An 18848-nucleotide genomic window follows, 5' to 3' on the forward strand; every position below is an offset into this window, starting at 1 on the left:
CTCTTGCCCTTTTATGTGTCTCTCTGTCTCATTATTTCCTCTTCTGCCCCTTTCTCTCCTGCTTCATTTTCACTCACACTCAGCGATTCCCTGTCTCTCCTTTGGTGACTTTCTGCCCACTCTATCTCTCTCTTACCCCTCTCTCTCTCCCTGTGTCATTCACCATCTCGCTCCTTCCCTTCTCTCTCTCGCTCCCTCTCGTCCCCTGTCTCTCAAGCCAACCCTGCTTCTCACACTCCTTTCTATCTCTGTCTTTCTTTCTTTCTCAATCACTATCCCTCTCCTCTACCCCTTTATCTATCTCTCACCACCCCTCCTTCTCTCAATCCATGTTTCTTGTTCTCCCTCCTCTCTTCTTTTCTTCCAGAACATTCTCCCGCACTCTAAACCACCAAGCCCACTCGTCACCCTCTCTCGTTCTCTCCCTTCATCCTCTCTAGCCAACCCCACTCTTTCACACCCCCTCTATCTTCCCCTCTCTGTCATTGTCCCTCTCTTTTTCCCCTCATATATCTCTCCCTCCCCCTCCTTCTCTCTATGTTTCTTGTTCCCCCTCTTGTCCAGAACATTCTCCCGTGTGCTAAACCCCAAGCCGGCTCATTATCTGAGCTCACACTATGATCACATTAGCACTTGGCTGCAGGCACACTGACCTCAGCATGTTGCACTCACTCCCCAGGCCTCCGCCCTCCTCTACCCACCTTGTTACTCCCATTATTGTTATTATTATTATGGGATGGGGGCTATTGTCTGGATCAACTACACCAGGGCTAAGGGCACCTGGATAAAGATCACAGGGGTCTTCAAATCAAATGCTGCAGTGATTATTCAGTGCTGCATGTTATTGCTTCAGCAGCGTAGTTGGATAGGGTCTCCATAAAATTAATGTCAACCATGCCAGTACTGGGATTAACAATATGTTTACAATCAATATGTTACATAAATGTTTGACTGCAATAAAATAAATCTGAAGAGTACAACGGTGGCTAGTCAGATGTATCTCACACATGATAAGGAGCACCCTAAAGCACTGGAAAAATTGACTTTTCCTAAATATTTGGATGTTTTCCTGTATCTCTTTTGGGTGTGTGTATGAGGCCAGCTAAGAGTCCATTTAGAAGTCCTGTGGGAACGGACTGAGTCATGCTGTCCAGTTAAGAGGCTCAGAGCAGCTAACTCTGGAACTGAGCACAGTTCGGCTTTGGCCTTTTCTTCTCCTGAATCTACAAAAGAAGTATTTTATGACCCTGTCTCATGCCCCTGTATGTACCGCTTTGTTTGTTTGTTTTCTGTTGCCATGCTGTTCATCATCATCATCATCATCATCATCATTGCTCTTCATCTTTTCGTTCTCCTCAGGACCGGGCTGCACGGTCAGGCCTGCGACATGCCCAGACGACTGTAACGATCAGGGTCGATGTGTCGACGGGAAGTGTGTGTGCTTCCCCGGTTACAGCGGAGAGGCCTGCAGCGAGTCCTCGTGCCCGGACGACTGCGGCGATAAGGGGAAGTGTGTGAACGGGCAGTGTGTGTGTGACCCTGGTTTCACGGGACCCGACTGCTCTACGAGGACATGTCCCGATAACTGCAAAAACCGCGGGAAGTGTGTAAACGGACAGTGTGTGTGTGACCCTGGTTTCACGGGACCCGACTGCTCTACAAGGACATGTCCCGATAACTGTAAAAACCGAGGACAGTGTGTCAACGGGAAGTGCGTGTGTGACAGCGGCTTCACGGGTCCCGACTGTTCCGAAGCAACCTGCCCTGACAACTGCAGCAACAAAGGACAGTGTGTCAACGGGAAGTGTGTGTGTGACAGCGGCTTCACCGGTCCCGACTGCTCCAGCAGAGAATGTCCGAATAACTGCAAAAACCGTGGCAAGTGTGTGAATGGGCAGTGTGTCTGCAACCCTGGATTCACTGGTCCAGATTGCTCCTTGAAGGCCTGTCCCGACAACTGCAACAACCGAGGCCGGTGTGTGAACGGAAAGTGTGTGTGTGAGGTGGGCTTCGCGGGGCCGGACTGCGGGACCAAGTCCTGCCCAAACAACTGCAGCAACAAGGGCCGGTGTGTGAGAGGGAAGTGTGTGTGCCGGCGCGGGTTCACAGGGCCCGACTGCAGTGGGTGTGAGCCGGGTCTGAGTGGACCTGACTGCTCGGCAGGTGAGTCGTCTCAATGGCAATCTAAATAAATAAACAAAAGAATAATTATACTTAAAAGCTCCTTTGAAGACACTGAAGGTCACTTCATATAAATATACAAAACTACAAAAACAATTACAAAAACTGAAATAACACGAAATCACAATATCTAAGTATGCTATTTAAATAGCATATTTCAATTCAACATACTTATACTGGACAGTTATGTAGTGATGTCACATAAGAGTTTTCTCATGGTGACTATTCTGGGTAGAGCACAAAAATGCACTTTAAAAAAAGGGCAGCCCTAAAGAGGAGCTAAACTGTGCCCATTAAAATGTGTGTGTGTGTGTGTGTGTGTGTGTGTGTGTGTGTGTGTGTGTGTGTGTGTGTGTGTGTGTGTGTGTGTGTGTGTGTGTGTGTGTGTGTGTGTATATGTGTATAGGTGTGTGTGTGTGCTGGATGTTCACCAACAGAGTGGACCAGGAACTAAGCCAAAGTGACCAGTCACTGACACAAAGTTGACTTTATAATCTTAAAGAGCACACAACATTTCTCACAAGTGACTAGAGTTTACCTACGTACCTACAATGAACATAGAGCTTTTCAAATAATGTTGAATAATCAAGATGCCCTTTTAAAGTACTCTTGCACTCCATGGTTTCCCACCATGAGAAAGATTATTAGATCTATTAAAGAAATTGGTAGGTTTATTAACTGGTGAACAAGAATAACAAAAACACTTTCTAATACATTACTAAGACAGTTCCTCAGTCCCCGTGTAAGATTTAAACCGTCCTTGTGTCCTCCTTGTCCTGTCTCCAGCCCTCACTGGTGTGACCACGCTCACTGCTAAGGACATCACAGAGTCGTCAGTGACCCTCACCTGGACGCCACCTGCAGTGCAGTACGACACCTACCATATCACCTTCACCAGTCAGGTATGACACCTACCACATCACCTTCACCAGTCAGGTACGACACCTACCATATCACCTTCACCAGTCAGGTACAACACCTACCACATCACCTTTACCAGTGCAGTACGACACCTACCATATCACCTTCACCAGTCAGGTACGACACCTACCATATCACCTTCACCAGTCAGGTATGACACCTACCACATCACCTTTACCAGTGCAGTACGACACCTACCACATCACCTTTACCAGTTCCCTCACACAGCTAACACACACACATCACACTCTACCAACAGACATAACACTCTACCAACAGACACTACACACCACTAATACACTCAACACTCAACCAACAGAAATGTCACACACTGCTTACTGCTAACAGACTCTACACACCACTTATACACACAACACACTGGAAACAGAAATATCACACACTGCCAACAGACACTACACACCCCTAATACACACAACACTCTGCCAACAGACACTACACACTTCTAATACACACAACACTCTGCACAACAGACACTACACACCCCTAATACACACAACACTCTGCCAACAGACACTCCACACTTCTAATACACACAACACTCTGCACAACAGACATTACACACTTCTAATACACACAACACTCTGCACAACAGACACTACACACCCCTAATACACACAACACTCTGCCAACAGACACTACACACTTCTAATACACACAACACTCTGCACAACAGACACTACACACCCCTAATACACAAAACACTCTGCCAACAGACACTACACACCACTGGGTAATTCACATTGACCCCTGACCCCTCACATAGCTAGTGGACACCGCACACTACCACAAGACAACACACACTGTTAACAGTACCCTAAACACATCTGACATAGCCAATATTTATGCTCTATGCAAATCCTTTATGCCGCTAACAAACAGCACAGGCTGCAAAAAACACTTAAAACAGTCACAAGCGACATACACTGTTAACAGTACCCTCACATGCTAGCAGACCCCACACACAGCCGGCAGAGCCCTAGCAGTACCTAAACACATCTGACATAGCCAACATGCCTTTTATGCTGCTAACAAACAGCACAGGCTGCTAACAAACACTTACGTAAAACAGTCACAAGACACCACATACTGTTAACAGAACCCTTAAACTGTCAACAGGCACTAAACATTGTGAATAGATGTAATAAACCCCCAGCCTACCCTCTTACATTGCTAATATACAAACACTCACCTCCTCACAATGCAGTACCACCAGAACCCTGGCACTAACAGAACCATAATACTGATTACATTCACATTTACATTTAGTCATTAACAGACAATTTTGTCCAAAACGACGTACAAGGGAGAGTACAAGCTAAGAGAACCCTATCCCCGCTAACTAGTAGCACATACCTAGCTTCCAATCATCTTCGTTATAGAATCTTCTGGTGATTCATTTGTTCAGAATTTTCAGTTTTAGTGCTGGATGGGTCCTATTTTAGTCTTAAAATGGTTCAGTCTAAAAGGTCAGTGACATGGCGTGTTTTTTGGCTCACATAGTAGAAACTTTGTTGAAAGCATCCAGCAACAGATGTGTTTATGGACGGGATGGACCCGCACCAAAACAACTGTGAGACCTCACTGATGGCTAAGTTCCCGGCAATAAAAAAAACGTCAGTCCGCATTGAGACATTCCCATGGTAAACCTTTTCATGAAAGTCTTCATAGGCATTTCCCCATTGGGATTTTGGGCTTTGGGCATTCGTCATTGGCACTGGCATGTCATAAACAAAATCCAGAAATGGAAAGATATCAGAGAGAACAGGCCATTCTTAAGAGTCTGGTGTTGAGTTTAGTTGTTGGACATCTCACAATAGAACCTTGAACACCTCCCTCCATATTGTTCTCAGCACTCTCGATGCAGTACGGTGCCCTTAATGGAGAGTGAGTGTTAATCCTTCCATGTGTCAAAAATGTGAAATCACTGTTTTCGGCAGAGGAAGGGACTGATTTGTGGCCATAAAGCCCCAGTAAAAGTCTCTCTCAGACTGGAACACGAATCAGAGAGGGCCTGCCAGGCTCTGACTGCCAGTCTGTGGATCTCTGAAAGTACCGAAAGTGTCCCAAAAACAACTAATTTTACTCAGAAAGAGAACTTGTGGAGTCCCTACGGGGATATATGGGAGGAAAAAATCTTTAAAATGTCTGGTGAGCACCAGAAACGGCCCCGTGGGCATGAGAAAGTTTACCGTGCTCACAAAAAAAGTATTACGCATACACATGATATTTGGCACACACGTAAGACCACCCAAAATGGGAGTGCTCAAGCAATTCTTTCTGGTGAACACGTTCAACGTTCTCATGCCTACTGGTACGCACCAGAATCTTCATGGTTTAAGGGGCTCCGTAGGGTCTGGCCCAGATCTGGGCCTGTTCTGGGCCTGATTAGTTCCACAGCAAGCGGCCATCTTGGCCCGTCGACCATAGTGGCTTCTTGCCTGATTGGTTCTCACAACATCAACGCTGTTTTCTCTCAAGTTCACTGTTAAATTTCCCTCAGCCTGAACGCACGCGTGAGCCATGAAAGAAAGAAAGGGCCTCACTGTGCTGTGCTGAGCTGCCAACGGAGGGCACTAGAAGGTTTATGGATCCTATAAATTCACAGATATGAAGCGTGCTGGCCAAGGAAAATGGTTGAGGAATTTCGACCCGTGGCTGTTTAATGACAGATTGTATTAATACACTGACACTTCAGTAAATGTGCCGATCCTTTGAAGAAGAGGAGTGGAACAAGTGTCTCTTAAGTGAGTGTCTCACTTTAGAGAAAACGGTAAAATTATTCTGAATAAAATCTGACTGAAAAAAAATATATGAGTGAGATCAGGAGTTTACATGGCATTAAGGTCTACTCTTCTATCTATTGTTTTAGGTCCACTAGAGCCGTACATGTTATCAGACATTCATTCAGTTGAATTAAAATCAATTCAGCTTAATTCAATCCAATTCAGTTCAGTTCAAAAATTGATTCAGTCATTAATTACAGTATACAAAGGAATGGGTGCAATTCCATATGCTGCCAAATATACAAATGAAATACTCAATGCTTAAAAAAAACTCAAAACATCATTTAGCTCTAAAATCAGCCTTATGACCTTACACCAGCCTGGTCTACCATACAGAGTTTGTAAACACTTTGATTCTTTAATTCAACACTGTGATGTAATGCGACAGCAAAAACCACACACTTTGTGCAACAACTTTTCAGATGTAGGGAGATCCTTTGATATCCCTTCTTCCTGTCAAGCAGTCTTTCCTTTAAAGAAACATGTGCTCGCAATCTGCTCCCGCTCAGTGATGTCAGATGTTCTCAGGACTTCTCCACAGTTTGGTTTGATCAGAGCCGGGGGGAAAGGGCTACGGTGAGTTGGTGTAATCTCTGCTTCTCCTCTAGAACATGCTGAAGCTGTTATCTCTCTTGCTGTAGGCACTACGGGGTCTCAAGTGCTCCCTGTTCGTCTAAATCCCAGAGATTTAGCCGACTTCCTACAAGGGATGCTGTTACAATGCCGTCCTCGTCTGAAGTAGTCATAGAGAGGGAAAGACCATCACCATCTGTGACACCCACTGACAAAAGCTTCCTTGTATCACAGGAACATTTAACTGGCACAAAGTGGGTTGCTAAACTAGCTGGCACAAAATACAGCTGTTCATTCCCTCTATGTGAGGGCATGGGAGATGCAGAGAAACACATTATCGCTATCTGGCTGTCGGTAAAAATCATCCATCTTGTAGGAAAGAAGGAACTACGACCTTGAGCAGGCTCTGAAAGATCCAACCTTTAAATGCTACTATTACACAGTGGATAGAAATCCCCTGTTGCAACACATGATGTCCTACCTAAGTGTATTTTCAGTATACCACTGCTCTACAGTCCACTGCAAATTTCAATTGTGTTGGTAAACTGTAAATCTACTTCATGCCCAAGGTACACATCTTCGCCTCAGTTGATAGTCCAACCAGAAGCCTCCCTCTGTTAGATGTTAGCATCAGTGAGGGTAATAGGTGAACATAGGCAGATGGGTCCCCCTTTGAGGCTGGGTTCTGCTAAAGGGTTACTCTGTTAAAGGGAGGTTGCTATGTGCTCAATGTAGGTGGTTTAGTCTGTAAAGTACCGTGGGACACTGTTGAGAGCACTACATCAACACACAAAACTGAATCAAGTCAAAGTCAATTGGATTAGCACTGACTTATTAGCCCCCTGCCAATCAGCTGCCTAGTGTCTTTCTCTGAAACGTGACTTGTGCATTCCCAGAAACTCAATTAATCATTTGGAAACAGTTGGCTGGGTTTGTGTGTGTGTGTGATTGTGTGTGTGTGTGTGTGTGTGTGTGTGTGTGTGTCGGCCGGTTCCCCGTCACCAGGGTTTTGTATGTGGGTGGTTCCACTGCTCTCTGCTCCACGGCACTCTGTGCCAGGGACTCCAGGAAAGGCTAGCCTGACCCTGACTGTGGCTCCGACCTTGGCTTGACCCCAGGCCATGATCCTCCTGAGGGCCCTGTGTGTCAGATGAATGTTTCCCAGAGGGAGAAGGAATGTGGCTAAATTAAAATATCACAGTCACACATCCAGGGAGGAAGAGAGAGAGAGAAAGAGAAAGAGGGAGAGAGAGGGAGAGAGAGGGAGTGACTGACTGACTGACTGAGAGGGAGTGCGAGTGGAATAAAGAGAGATTCTGTGAGTGGGTGTGTAAAATGATGGACAGCATGAAACCCTTGAGACCCAGGGAAGGAAGGAAGTATGCGTGTGTGAGAGAAAACAAGACACAAAGAAGTGAGAAAAGAATGTGACAGCCTTAGTGCAAGAAGGGCAGGGTGTAAAAAAAAGGAGAGGAGAGAAAGACGGAAGATGTAGCGAGTGAGAGAGGGAGAGAGAGGGGGAAGAGAGAGAGAAGAAAGATGGAGAGAGTGAGAGAGAGAGATGGTATTCGGGGAGAGGAGGAGATGCAGATGTGCGTTGCCTGTTGCCATGGAGGACGTAAACACTATCAAAAACAAGCTCCTGGCCAGACTAATGACATCACTGACCAGCTGCTGTGACACACAGTGAAGGATAGAGAGAGAGAGAGGGAGAGAGAGAAGAGAAAGAAGAGAAAAAGCAATAGGAGAAAGAGAGAAAAAGACAAAGAGAGAGACAGAGAGAGAAAGAGAGATAGAGAGGAGAAAGAGAGTGAGGGAGAAAAAAGAGAGAGCCGAGAAAGAGAGAGAAAGAAAGAGAGAGAGGGCAGCAGACATTAATTTGTCTTCCTCACAAATGCAACAACATGAGGAAACCTGAAGGGCACGCGGAGAGCGCAGACCTCTGCCAAGGCCAAATGCCCTCTCTCACAATTCAACAAAATAATGTGGAAAACAAATGTCCTGCCACCCCTTCATCCTCTCTAGAATGTGCCTGGTAGTTTTTGTGTAATCCTGCGGACAAACAAACAAACCAGCAAACAAAAACATAGCCTTTTGGCAGAGGGAACAATAATGGTACCAGTTTCATGGACATTGCTTTTAATACAAAATGGCCTTCAACACAAAAGCTGTTTCAAGGCCAGAGATTACTTTTATCATATGATTTTTTTAAAATATTGCCATTTCCCTGAATAAGCAAGCAAGCAAGCACGTAAATAAGTAACTTGGATCACGAACGCCCACAAAAGAAACAGCTGGAAACCTAATTTGAACTCAGTGAAGTGAGACTGTATTTACGGTGGTGCTAAAATGTTTGCATAATGAGATTTCCAATGCACAAATTCAACAATAACAAGCTAAATGTAATGCTGTTTGACACTCTCTATTAAAAATGCTTGGCTTCCTGAAGAAATGCAGTCATGTGTTAGAATCTAATGGTTTCGAGGTGGAGCATTTTTTTTCTGGAAATTTCTTTTGCAATACTCAAGTGTAAGGGATAATGGCCCACTGCAAAGCAGAAGGCCATTTGGAGAGAGCAGACCTCCACTAAAGCCAGTACGCCCCATCTCACAACGTTAACAACAACAAAAAAATATGCACTCATTGATTCAGATCTGGTCCAAAATGTAAAGCATTCTTCCATGGCCCATGCTTCACCCCTCCACCAAGTTTCATGAAAATCAGCCTGGTAGTTTTTCGTAATCCTGCTGACGACAGAGAGACAAAACAAATGGCAACGAAAACACATCCTCCTTGGTAGATGTAATACATATTTCCTTTCCCTGTAAGCTTTTTATTTAGTGTCCTTATAGGTACAATGTACAAAGTATGAAATTAATGAGTGGGTACAAAGTCCTTTTTATACTGAAGACTGCCGTTATAAATTGAACTTGAGTTTGAGTTGAGAGTTAGTAAAGTTGAGTAATATGGACTTACCGGTGAAGAGAAGAGTATTATTTATTATGTATATAAGTACGCAAAATAGAGACACCGCTCTGCTTGTCCTCAGTCCAGTGCGGTTTGCAACACTGACTGAACCCCCATGACAATATTGTTAATACTGGGAGTGTTTTGGATGAACAGGGCATCCATCATCCCTTAACTGCACACAGTATTTCATTTTGTGCTCTTCACCTTGTGTGGCATGGTGAGAGGCCAACTCCCAGGGCCTAGCCCATCCATTATAACTCTGTGTGTGTGTGGGTGTGTGTGTACATGGGTGTGTGTGTGTGTGTGTCTGTACGTGTGTGTGTCTGTAAATGTGTGTGTGTGTGTGTGTGTGTGTGTGTGTGTGTGTGTGTGTGTTAAGGAGGATGTTCCTCCTCATTGCACTTTTAACAAACATATTGGGCAAGTCAAAGCCCAGGTCACAGTGATGTGTGTGCGCATATGTGTGTATGCAGGCTTGAGTGTGTGTGTGTGTGTGTGTGTGTGTGTGTGTGTGTGTGTGCATGTATTTTACAGGGATGTTCCTCTCCATTACGCTCTAAATAAACATGTAGAACTGTTCAATCCCCTAGGCTAGGTAATAGTGTTCTCTGGTGTCATAGTGTGTGTGTGTGATGTACTGTGACGGTGGGTAATAAATTACATGTGGCGTTCCACATTTTTTATTTGACAGTCAACATGCAGCCACATCCTATGAGGGTGTTTATCTCAAGGCAAATGACAGAATGTGGTTAGTGACAATCCGCTGTGGTTGTGTAAGACTTAAAAGAAAATCTGTGCCGTCACATCTTCCCAGAACATGGTTTTGTTTTATTCATGTATTCATTTATGTTTACCGTCTGCTTATGTTAGTCTAGACGACCAAAGAAAAATAGCAATACTTTTGATCGGGAAATCCATGCGACAGACTAAACAACATGTTAGTAATGTTTGTGACTATTTCATCATCTGAGTGGTCTTTTGGCTTCACTTGACTGAGATGTGCCTCCCTCCTGCAGAAAGAAGGCGATCAGAAGATCACATCGTCAGTGGGCGGGCGTCTCACCACCTACACTCAGACAGGATTGGCTGCTGGCCAGGAGTACCATGTGTCAATCACAGGAGAGAAGGATGGGCAGCCTGGTGCAGAGAGTACTACAGAGTTCATTACAAGTAAGAAGCACAAATTGACTGTCGATTAACGTTAATGCGAAGAATAATACAATGAAAGGTGCCATCCATGATTACAATCCCAAACACTGTTTGTCAAATCCAGCTAATTGCTCCTCATGGTCCTCTAGCTGCCAGTTCAGAAACAATGTACTAAGTATGAAATTAATGAGTGGGTACAAAGTCCTTTTCATACTGAAGACTGCCATTATAAGTTGAACTTGAGTTTGAGTTGAGAGTTAGTAAAGTTGAGTAATACGGAGTTACCGGAGAGGAGCAGAGTATTATTTATTATGAATATAAGTACAATCCCATACACTGTTTGTCAAATCCAGTGAATTGCTCCTCATGGTCCTCTAGCTGCCAGTTCAGTTGGAAACAAACAAAGTTGCTCGGACCAAGCCATAAACTATCCCAGCCAATCAACTTCAGGGGCTTCAACAGCACAGAAGTGAGGGGTGCAATTTGACAACCTTTCTCAAAACCAAAACCAAAGCACAGAAGTGAGGGGTGCCTTTTAAACCTTGTATTAAAGAATACAAAATAGGACAATTTCAAAGGCAGAATTATAACACTGAACCTCAATGCATAACTCATGAAGATACACAAATTAAGCACTAATGGGATGTTCATGTGTGCTTCCAAATATTTAAAAGTTGCGGGCAAGGAGCTTGTCGAGTGCTCTGTTTGAGTGTGGGGGGTTACTGTGGGAAATGTTTGATAAATACAGGATAAAAAACTTTGTTTACTTTTGTCCGAAGATTGGATGGTGCCGTGTTCTTGTTATTTGTTGCAAGTACTATGAGCTCTGTTCTGTTGCTGGGGGACTTCCTATGAAGCACACAGACTGAAAATACACATACTGATGGAAAACAGTAATTTATTTCTTTAGCAGACACTTATATGCTTAGCCGCTATTAGTGAAGTGCATATATACATTTTGATCAGTGTGAGTTTGAAACGCATAGCGGTGGCAGCATTGCCAGCTCTGCCAGTTGAGTGCAGTGCAACTCGTTTCCCTTTCTGTAAGGGTTCAGGTCGTGTGTGAACTAATCTTGCACTTTTTTTGTCCTCACTGAGGAGGAAAACTAAAAGGCAGCTAAACTGTAGAAAGAATCAAACATAATCTGATGATCTGACTTGTGTCTTTGTTTTCATTATACAAACATGTACGTGTGTGTGTGTGTGTGTGTGTGTGTGTGTGTGTGTGTGTGTGTGTGTGTGTGTGTGTGTGTGTGTGTGTGTGTGTGTGTGTGTGTGTGTGTGTGTGTGTGTGTGTGTGTGTGTGCGTGCGTGCGTGTGTGTGTGTGTGTGTCTGTGTGTGTTTTTTTCTTTTCAACATAGTTATCTCAGGTCCCACCAATCTAAAATTGGTGAAGACATCCACCACGTACGCAATCATCCAATGGGATCCGCCACGGACGGAGATAGACAGGTATCACTTGAACGTCTCCCCCAGTGCGGGAGGAGACCAGGGCAGGCAGGAGATTGTGGTGCCCCCCTCCAGCGTGTCCGCCCAGATTGATCGTCTGGTGGCGGGAGAGCTCTATGACATCACTCTGGTGGCAGAGAAGGACGAGAGCCGGAGTGCGCCAGAGACGATACAGGTTGTGCCCGGTGAGTCCGGACCTCTTCAAAATCATCCTTAAGGCATCCACATGCATCCATCCACATCTAGAGCTATGGACTGTTTATGTGTGCTGTGACTGATTTTTGTAAGATGTTGTGGAGATTTGAACTCCTTGTTTTTTTTGGATTGGTTTTAGTTTAGATGTTTTTGTGTTCTATGGTATTACAGAACAGCCTTTACTTAGAGTTTGTTCTACCAAGGCACGGCAGCAGAATTGTCAAGAATTGTTACACCTTTTCTTGTAAACTTTGACAACCTGCCAGTGTTACAAATAGAAATTTTATCTCTCAGCACAGAAAAAATAATATGCAAACATTTAAATCCTTCCAGGACTGGACTGCCGTCGAGTGGAAATGTTTGCAAAACTCTTTCTGTATGTGAGACGTGATAACATTATTTATTCTGTTTGTGAGGAGAAGTGATAACATTTTTCTCTCCCTTTTCGGGGGATTTCTGTACCTGTCATCTGTACCAGCTCTCTCTCTCTCTCTCTCTCGCTCTCTCTCTCTCTTTTTTTCTCTCTCTCTCGCTCTCTCTGTCTTTCTCTCAATCTGGGATTATTTTAGCCCCATTTTATATTACGTGTCCTCGGGTACAAGCAAAAACGTACTATCAAGCACCATTTGCTAGCAACAATATTACTCCATACAACAACATTAGTACTTTACATGCTGATACTAGATGTACTTTGGCAGAGTTAAGTGTTAAGATTCGCAATATATTATAATATGTACTTAACCTACATGAGAAGTACATAGTGTTAGTACACTGTATTATAACTTAGTACAATGTATTACAAATACACTCTTTTAAGGACACTTAAAATCAGATGGGACCCAGATTTCTTTTATCTGACTGCTATTCAGCTCTGCTGGACGAGAGGCTCAGCTTCTCCTGTGACCGTCTTTTCAGATGTTCGAGACTTTAATGACTCCTTCGTTTCTCTGCAGGAAATGAGACCGCCATTTTCTCAGTTTGAAACAGGTGGAAAGCAAGCTGGAACCGAGGCTAATTTTCTTTCAACGTTATATTTTTTTTCATGATCATTTTTGATTTAACCTCAGTTTTTATTGTTTCATAGTGTGGTTTCCTGCACCATTTATGAAGATTTACTATCACGAGTAAAAGACAGAGCAAGTGAATGAGAGGGAATGACAGAGTGAATGTGTGTGTGAGAGAGAGATAGAGAGAGAGAAAGAGTATTTTAACCCTTGATTCCAACCATACCTCATTCATGCCTTCAGGAGATTCAGGTGTGACGTTAAGCTCGGTTACCACGGTAACCAAAACCAGACCTGTAGCAACAGACATCCAATCACTGAGGGAGGCACAACCTGGACATGACGAGGAGGAGGAGGAGGAGGAGGAGGAAGGAGGGAGGAAAACTGGGACCAGTGTATTAACACCAGTTCAAAAAAAGCCATTGCCCAAACCAGCTGTTAGAAATGGCATAATTAGAAGGCCTGGTATGCCAAGACAACCTTATTTCAACGCCACCAGGGCAGGCACAGGGCAAAGGAGGGTTCCTCTTAATGGCCAGGCAAAGCAACCAGGTAAACCAAGATGGACAAGTTCTCAGCCAATCCTGCCGATCAGTGGCAATAAGCCACAAGCACTGAGTGCCGTCTCAGAGGCCAAAGAGCATGAAGGGTCACTGAGCGGATCTGATGGTGGTGTCTCTACGACAGATGACACAAGGGATCCAACAACTCCTGCACCGAAGGCAACAGATGTTTCTGGAAACAGAACTGAGCTGGACAAAGATAGTTCCAGAAACAACACTGGTCACCCGAGTGGAAAGAAATGCCATTCCAAGCTCATAGTGGGACATCGTCACATGAACAGAACAATCAAGGCATCACTTCCAGCCATGAGGAACATGACGCACGCCACTGATGAGGAGAAAGTGGACGCGTTAGTCAAAGAACTGCAGAGGCACAGCCCACGCCACACAAACACTTCGTCAGGGGAACAAGGCATTAATCTTCACATCTCCGTGTTTGAGGTTTCAGCGGCACTTCTTCCGAATACAGACTTTACCAAAATGCCCTTGGCAAGTAAGACCAATACAGAGAGTGTCGATGGCAACACCTCGATCACTAAGCTTTCCCTCGGTCTCCCTGTCACACCGTCTGAGCCCAGCGAGTCCTCAGATTCCAGATTTGAGGCAGCTGCAAAGCCACTCCATGATTCCAGAGAGTACGGGGGGAGTGGAAAAAGTGAATCTTCCGAATATTCCGATTCCACAGAATCTTCCGAGGACGGCTCTCTCTCGAGCCGTACGTCAGAGGAATCACCCAGGACTGAGCCCGCTGTCACGAGTACAGAGAGCGAGACAGGGAGGAGTGACGAGACCGACCCAGGACAATCAAAAGTGGTCAAGCCTTCAGGTTTTATCAAAGGGAAATTCACTCGTCGGCAAAACGTCGGACCTTTCCAAAACAGAACCCGGCCATTCTTGGGACCCCCTCTGTCCACTTCCAAAGGTCACATTCGCAGGCCTTATCCCCATCGAGTACCCAATGGCGGTGCCTTCAACAGAGGTCACCCTATCCAACCAGGTAGTGCAGAGAGCACTGATACCCGTGGTCCTACTAAACAAAGACCTGGAAGACCTCGACCAGACCAGCCACCTTCAACCCATATCGCAACCTCACCAGTGCCTCCTCATCCTCGCTCCACTGCAACACCTCATCCTGATGACGGAGAGAATGGTCACCCTGATGACAGAGGGAATGGTGACCCTGATAACGGAAAGAATGGTCCTGCTGATGACGACAAGGAGAAAACCAGCATAGGCAGCCTGTCTCCACCTGAGGAAGTCCCTGCCAGCAGCACTGAGAAGCCGAAGGCAGAGCGGGTGAGATACGCCCAAGGAAAACCTTCCCCTAGAGGCCCTGGTTTCGCTGGTGGCAATGGGGGCCTGAAATACAAACTGAAGCCCGGAGTAACTCTGAGAAGGCGCAATGGCACAGTGATGCGACCACCAACGGCATCACTCGCTAGCACCAGAACTACACCGTCTCCGAGTGACAGGGCAGCTGTGCCACGGGCCAAAACTACTGCCCCTCCAGACAGTGTAAACCCAACCGAGGAAGCCCTTATCAGCGTCAGTGCAAAGACTCACACTGAGAATGTAAATTTAAATAACGGAAATACCCACCCTGATGAGCCCAAAACGAGCATCCTTGCAGTTCCTGGTACAGCCACAGTCACTGGAACTAAACTAAAACCAGGCATCGCACTCAGAAGAAGAAATGGCACGGTTGTACGACTACCTCCAGGTCTCAAGCATCCTGACAGAAAGACTGTAAGTACCAAAGCTACGAATGCCCCAATTCCAGCCCAGCCAACACCACCGGTCAGTACCGCTGACGGGCAAGAGGGGGAGCCACTGAGTCATGTTGGTGTCCAGAATGTATCCTCCACTGCAGTTGGTCTAAGATGGGCCGCACCACAAGGTATGTACAAAAATTTCGTCGTCAGTCAAAAGCCCACAAAAAGAGAAGAACTAGAGAATGGAGTGACTCAGGAGAACTCAGGGGCGAAACAGAGAGCAGAGGAAAGAACGAGAGAAGAGGAAGGACGGCAGGGGGATTTGGAGGACAATGAGGAGGGTGTTACAAAACATCTGGCCAAGACACCAGCAACCACGGCTGACATAGCAGGACCAAGAGCTAAAGCTTCCCCCACCGACACATTCACCAAAGTCCTTCCTGGGTCTATGGGATCATTCTTGTTCGAGGGCCTGCGTCCACTGACCCAATATGTCTTCTCTGTGTATGGCAAGGGTCCAGGACTTCGCTCGAAAACTCACAGTGTTACTATAAACACAGGTACACAACATCACAAAACTATCTGCTCACTTTCACTTGACATAATTTAATCAAAGCTTTATACAGCACAACATAAAATTAAGAATAATCATTTTATTATTATTTGAGGTCAGCAGCTGTATATGATACAGACCGTATTTCAGTGGTCCCCAACTGTTGCACTGACTTACAGCACAGATGCTAGCTAACACTAAGTCTACATGCAGCTTGTAATAGGGCTATATATGTAGCTTATACATAGAAGACACACTAAATTACTGGCACCATTGAAGAACTGAAATAGCTACCCTGAGTTACAGATGTTCATGCTTAGCTTTAAGGTAAAGCACAGATGTAAGCTAACACTTGTGCACCTTGTGATAGTGCTATACATGTAGCTTATACATAGAAGACACACTTAGTTACTGGCACCATTGAATAACTGAAATACTGTAGACACATCTTTATTCACATCTTCGTGCTAAGCTTCAGGGTACTGTGTCTTGCTTCATGTTCTCTGTTTAATTAAAGCAATGGTACCCTGCATGGGTTTGACCAAAACTTTAATTAAAATTCACTTAATAATCCAAGTAATCAGTTGTTAACACCATGTGACCAAAACAATAACTAATTTTCACCTGTTTTTCATTGTGTTGTGTGCCAAACTCACCCGTTTGTAGTCGATGTGGAAAAGGACTCTGTCGTCGTCACTTTACAGAGAAAGAGAAAACCTTTCATTTTTAAAACCCTTTACTTTCTTTAAAAACCCAATAACTATATGTACACTACTCTATTCATGAACATATTAGCAATGTCAATGCTTTCTGTGTCTGTCTGTGTATTTGTGATTAAAATCATGTGTAGACATTGTGGATACTAACACTAATATTTCTGTATTCATGAAACATTCTACGGGGTTCTCTTAACCCACTGACTCATTCGAAGCTGGTCTGATCTTCTCTCTATCAGGGTAACCTAACGGTCAGCCATCTTCACTGGCTACCTACACCATTCACCAGGGTAAGACCATGGTTGGCCAAAAAGGTCCTTCCGTAAACCTTGAATCCTTATCAACTTCCGTAACCTTGACAACCGCAAACCTGACCGAATTGCGATGACACTGAATGCCTTCACCACCTTTTTTTAGGTTTTACGATTGACACGTCTTCCCTCAGAAACCTAGGAAAGAAAAGAAAGACTGTGTGTCATTATTCTGTCCAAACACCCCTTGTCATTCCTTGCTTGTGTCCTTCACTACCTTCACATTATATCACTCATACATTTGTTTATTATTTCCCTGACCTGATCTCCTTATATTCCTTTCTGCCATATGGTTCTTATTTCCAGGATCAAAAGACCAGTTCAACATCTCCCCCCCCTCATCCTCTGTGTACCTGCTGTTCTGTGTGTGTGTGAAATCCTTCTCCGTGTTTCCCATCAGATGTGATACATGTTTGGTTCCTTGTATATGCTGAGCTGTGTGTATACTGTATATATGTCTGGACTGCACATATATACACATGTACTCATATATGCACTAATCTTTTCTACGACCATGTTAAAAAAAAGTCACTTATGCCTGTCTGCAGATACACATAGATTGTCTAACTGGTCAGAACTGCACAGGTCTTTGTCTCTGAAACGTGTCTATGAGAATCTTGTCTCTCTTCCTAACACGAGTCTGTTACTCATCCACTCTCCTGGCGTCTGCATGCAGGTCCTGAGCCCCCAAGTAATCTCCTGTTCCGTGACATCACTGACACCCATGTGTCAGTGTCCTGGACCAAGCCGCGGAGCCCGGTGACCGGCTTTAAGGTTACGTACACGCATACGCGCGAGGGTAAGAGTTGGTTATGCTTGTGGTAAAGGAAAGTGACATCAGCTGGCCAGACTGCAGTGGAGGGGGGTGGTTAGGTGGGGTGGGGGGGGGGGGGGGGGGGGGGGGGGGGGTGGGTAGCCCTGAAAGAGTCACGGGTTCATAATGGAACTCCAATCAGCTTGTGGCCATGATTTACTTACACATATAGGCACACCTTGAGGGACATTGTCCCTTCCTTATTGGCTAAAAGAGAAAGATTATCTCTTCCTCATTGGCTAAAAGAGAAATAATTCTTGGTGTTTATACATAGGTTAGAATAGATTAAAATATTGAAGTTAGATAACTTATGACAAACGCATGCAGATTCTGTATTCAGTAGTTTATCAGGTACAAACATATTGTTTACAGTACCAAAGGTTGACTTAAATTGTGTCAAGCTCCCTTCTTTTTTTATTCTCCACTAGGGGAGCCAGTGTCTGTTTCGGTGGGTGCAAAAGACACAACTCTAGAACTCTCTCAGCTTACCCCAGGATCGTCCTATGAGGTCAACGTTCTCTCTCTGCTAAACTTGGATGAGAGTGACCCAATCAAAGACACCGTCCACACACGTAATTTATACAGCTTCCTCAGTTTCACATCAATAAATCCAAAAATCCTTTGTCTGCTTTATAATATAGAAATTGTGTGTGTGTGTGTGTGTGTGTGTGTGTTTGTGTATGTGTGTATGTGTGTATGTGTGTGTGTGTGTGTGTGTGTGTGTGTGTGTGTGTGTGTGTGTGTGTATGTGTGTCGGTGTGTTTGCTTTCTCAATGCCTCCTTTTGAATCAATGAGTCCCTAGGTGAATGGATAGTTCTTATTCATATTGGCGTGATTGTGAAAATGTGATTGACAGGTTGATTTTGACTGTGTTCCCAAATCACTTTCCTTCGTGCCCTTGCATACTTTTAAGTGAGGATTTAAAAAGCCC

General features: G+C 44.7%; 1 protein-coding gene across 2 annotated transcripts in view; it reads left to right on the plus strand.

Annotated features, from left to right (window-relative positions):
- Positions 1-18848, plus strand: part of LOC308381813 (tenascin-like) — a 35617-nt gene that overhangs the window by 7992 nt on the left and 8777 nt on the right. The window contains exons 3-9 of one of the 2 annotated variants that reach the window (XM_080859412.1): positions 1360-2163; positions 2968-3083; positions 10466-10619; positions 11961-12233; positions 13491-16082; positions 17779-17901; positions 18345-18488. In XM_080859412.1, the coding sequence (XP_080715538.1) occupies positions 1360-2163; positions 2968-3083; positions 10466-10619; positions 11961-12233; positions 13491-16082; positions 17779-17901; positions 18345-18488 (4206 nt within the window). The remainder of the gene's footprint in view (positions 1-1359; positions 2164-2967; positions 3084-10465; positions 10620-11960; positions 12234-13490; positions 16083-17778; positions 17902-18344; positions 18489-18848) is intronic. The other variant, XM_080859413.1, reaches the window with a different exon arrangement.

Source organism: Sprattus sprattus (assembly GCF_963457725.1).
Source record: "Sprattus sprattus genome assembly, chromosome: 20".
Taxonomy (NCBI): domain Eukaryota; kingdom Metazoa; phylum Chordata; class Actinopteri; order Clupeiformes; family Clupeidae; genus Sprattus; species Sprattus sprattus.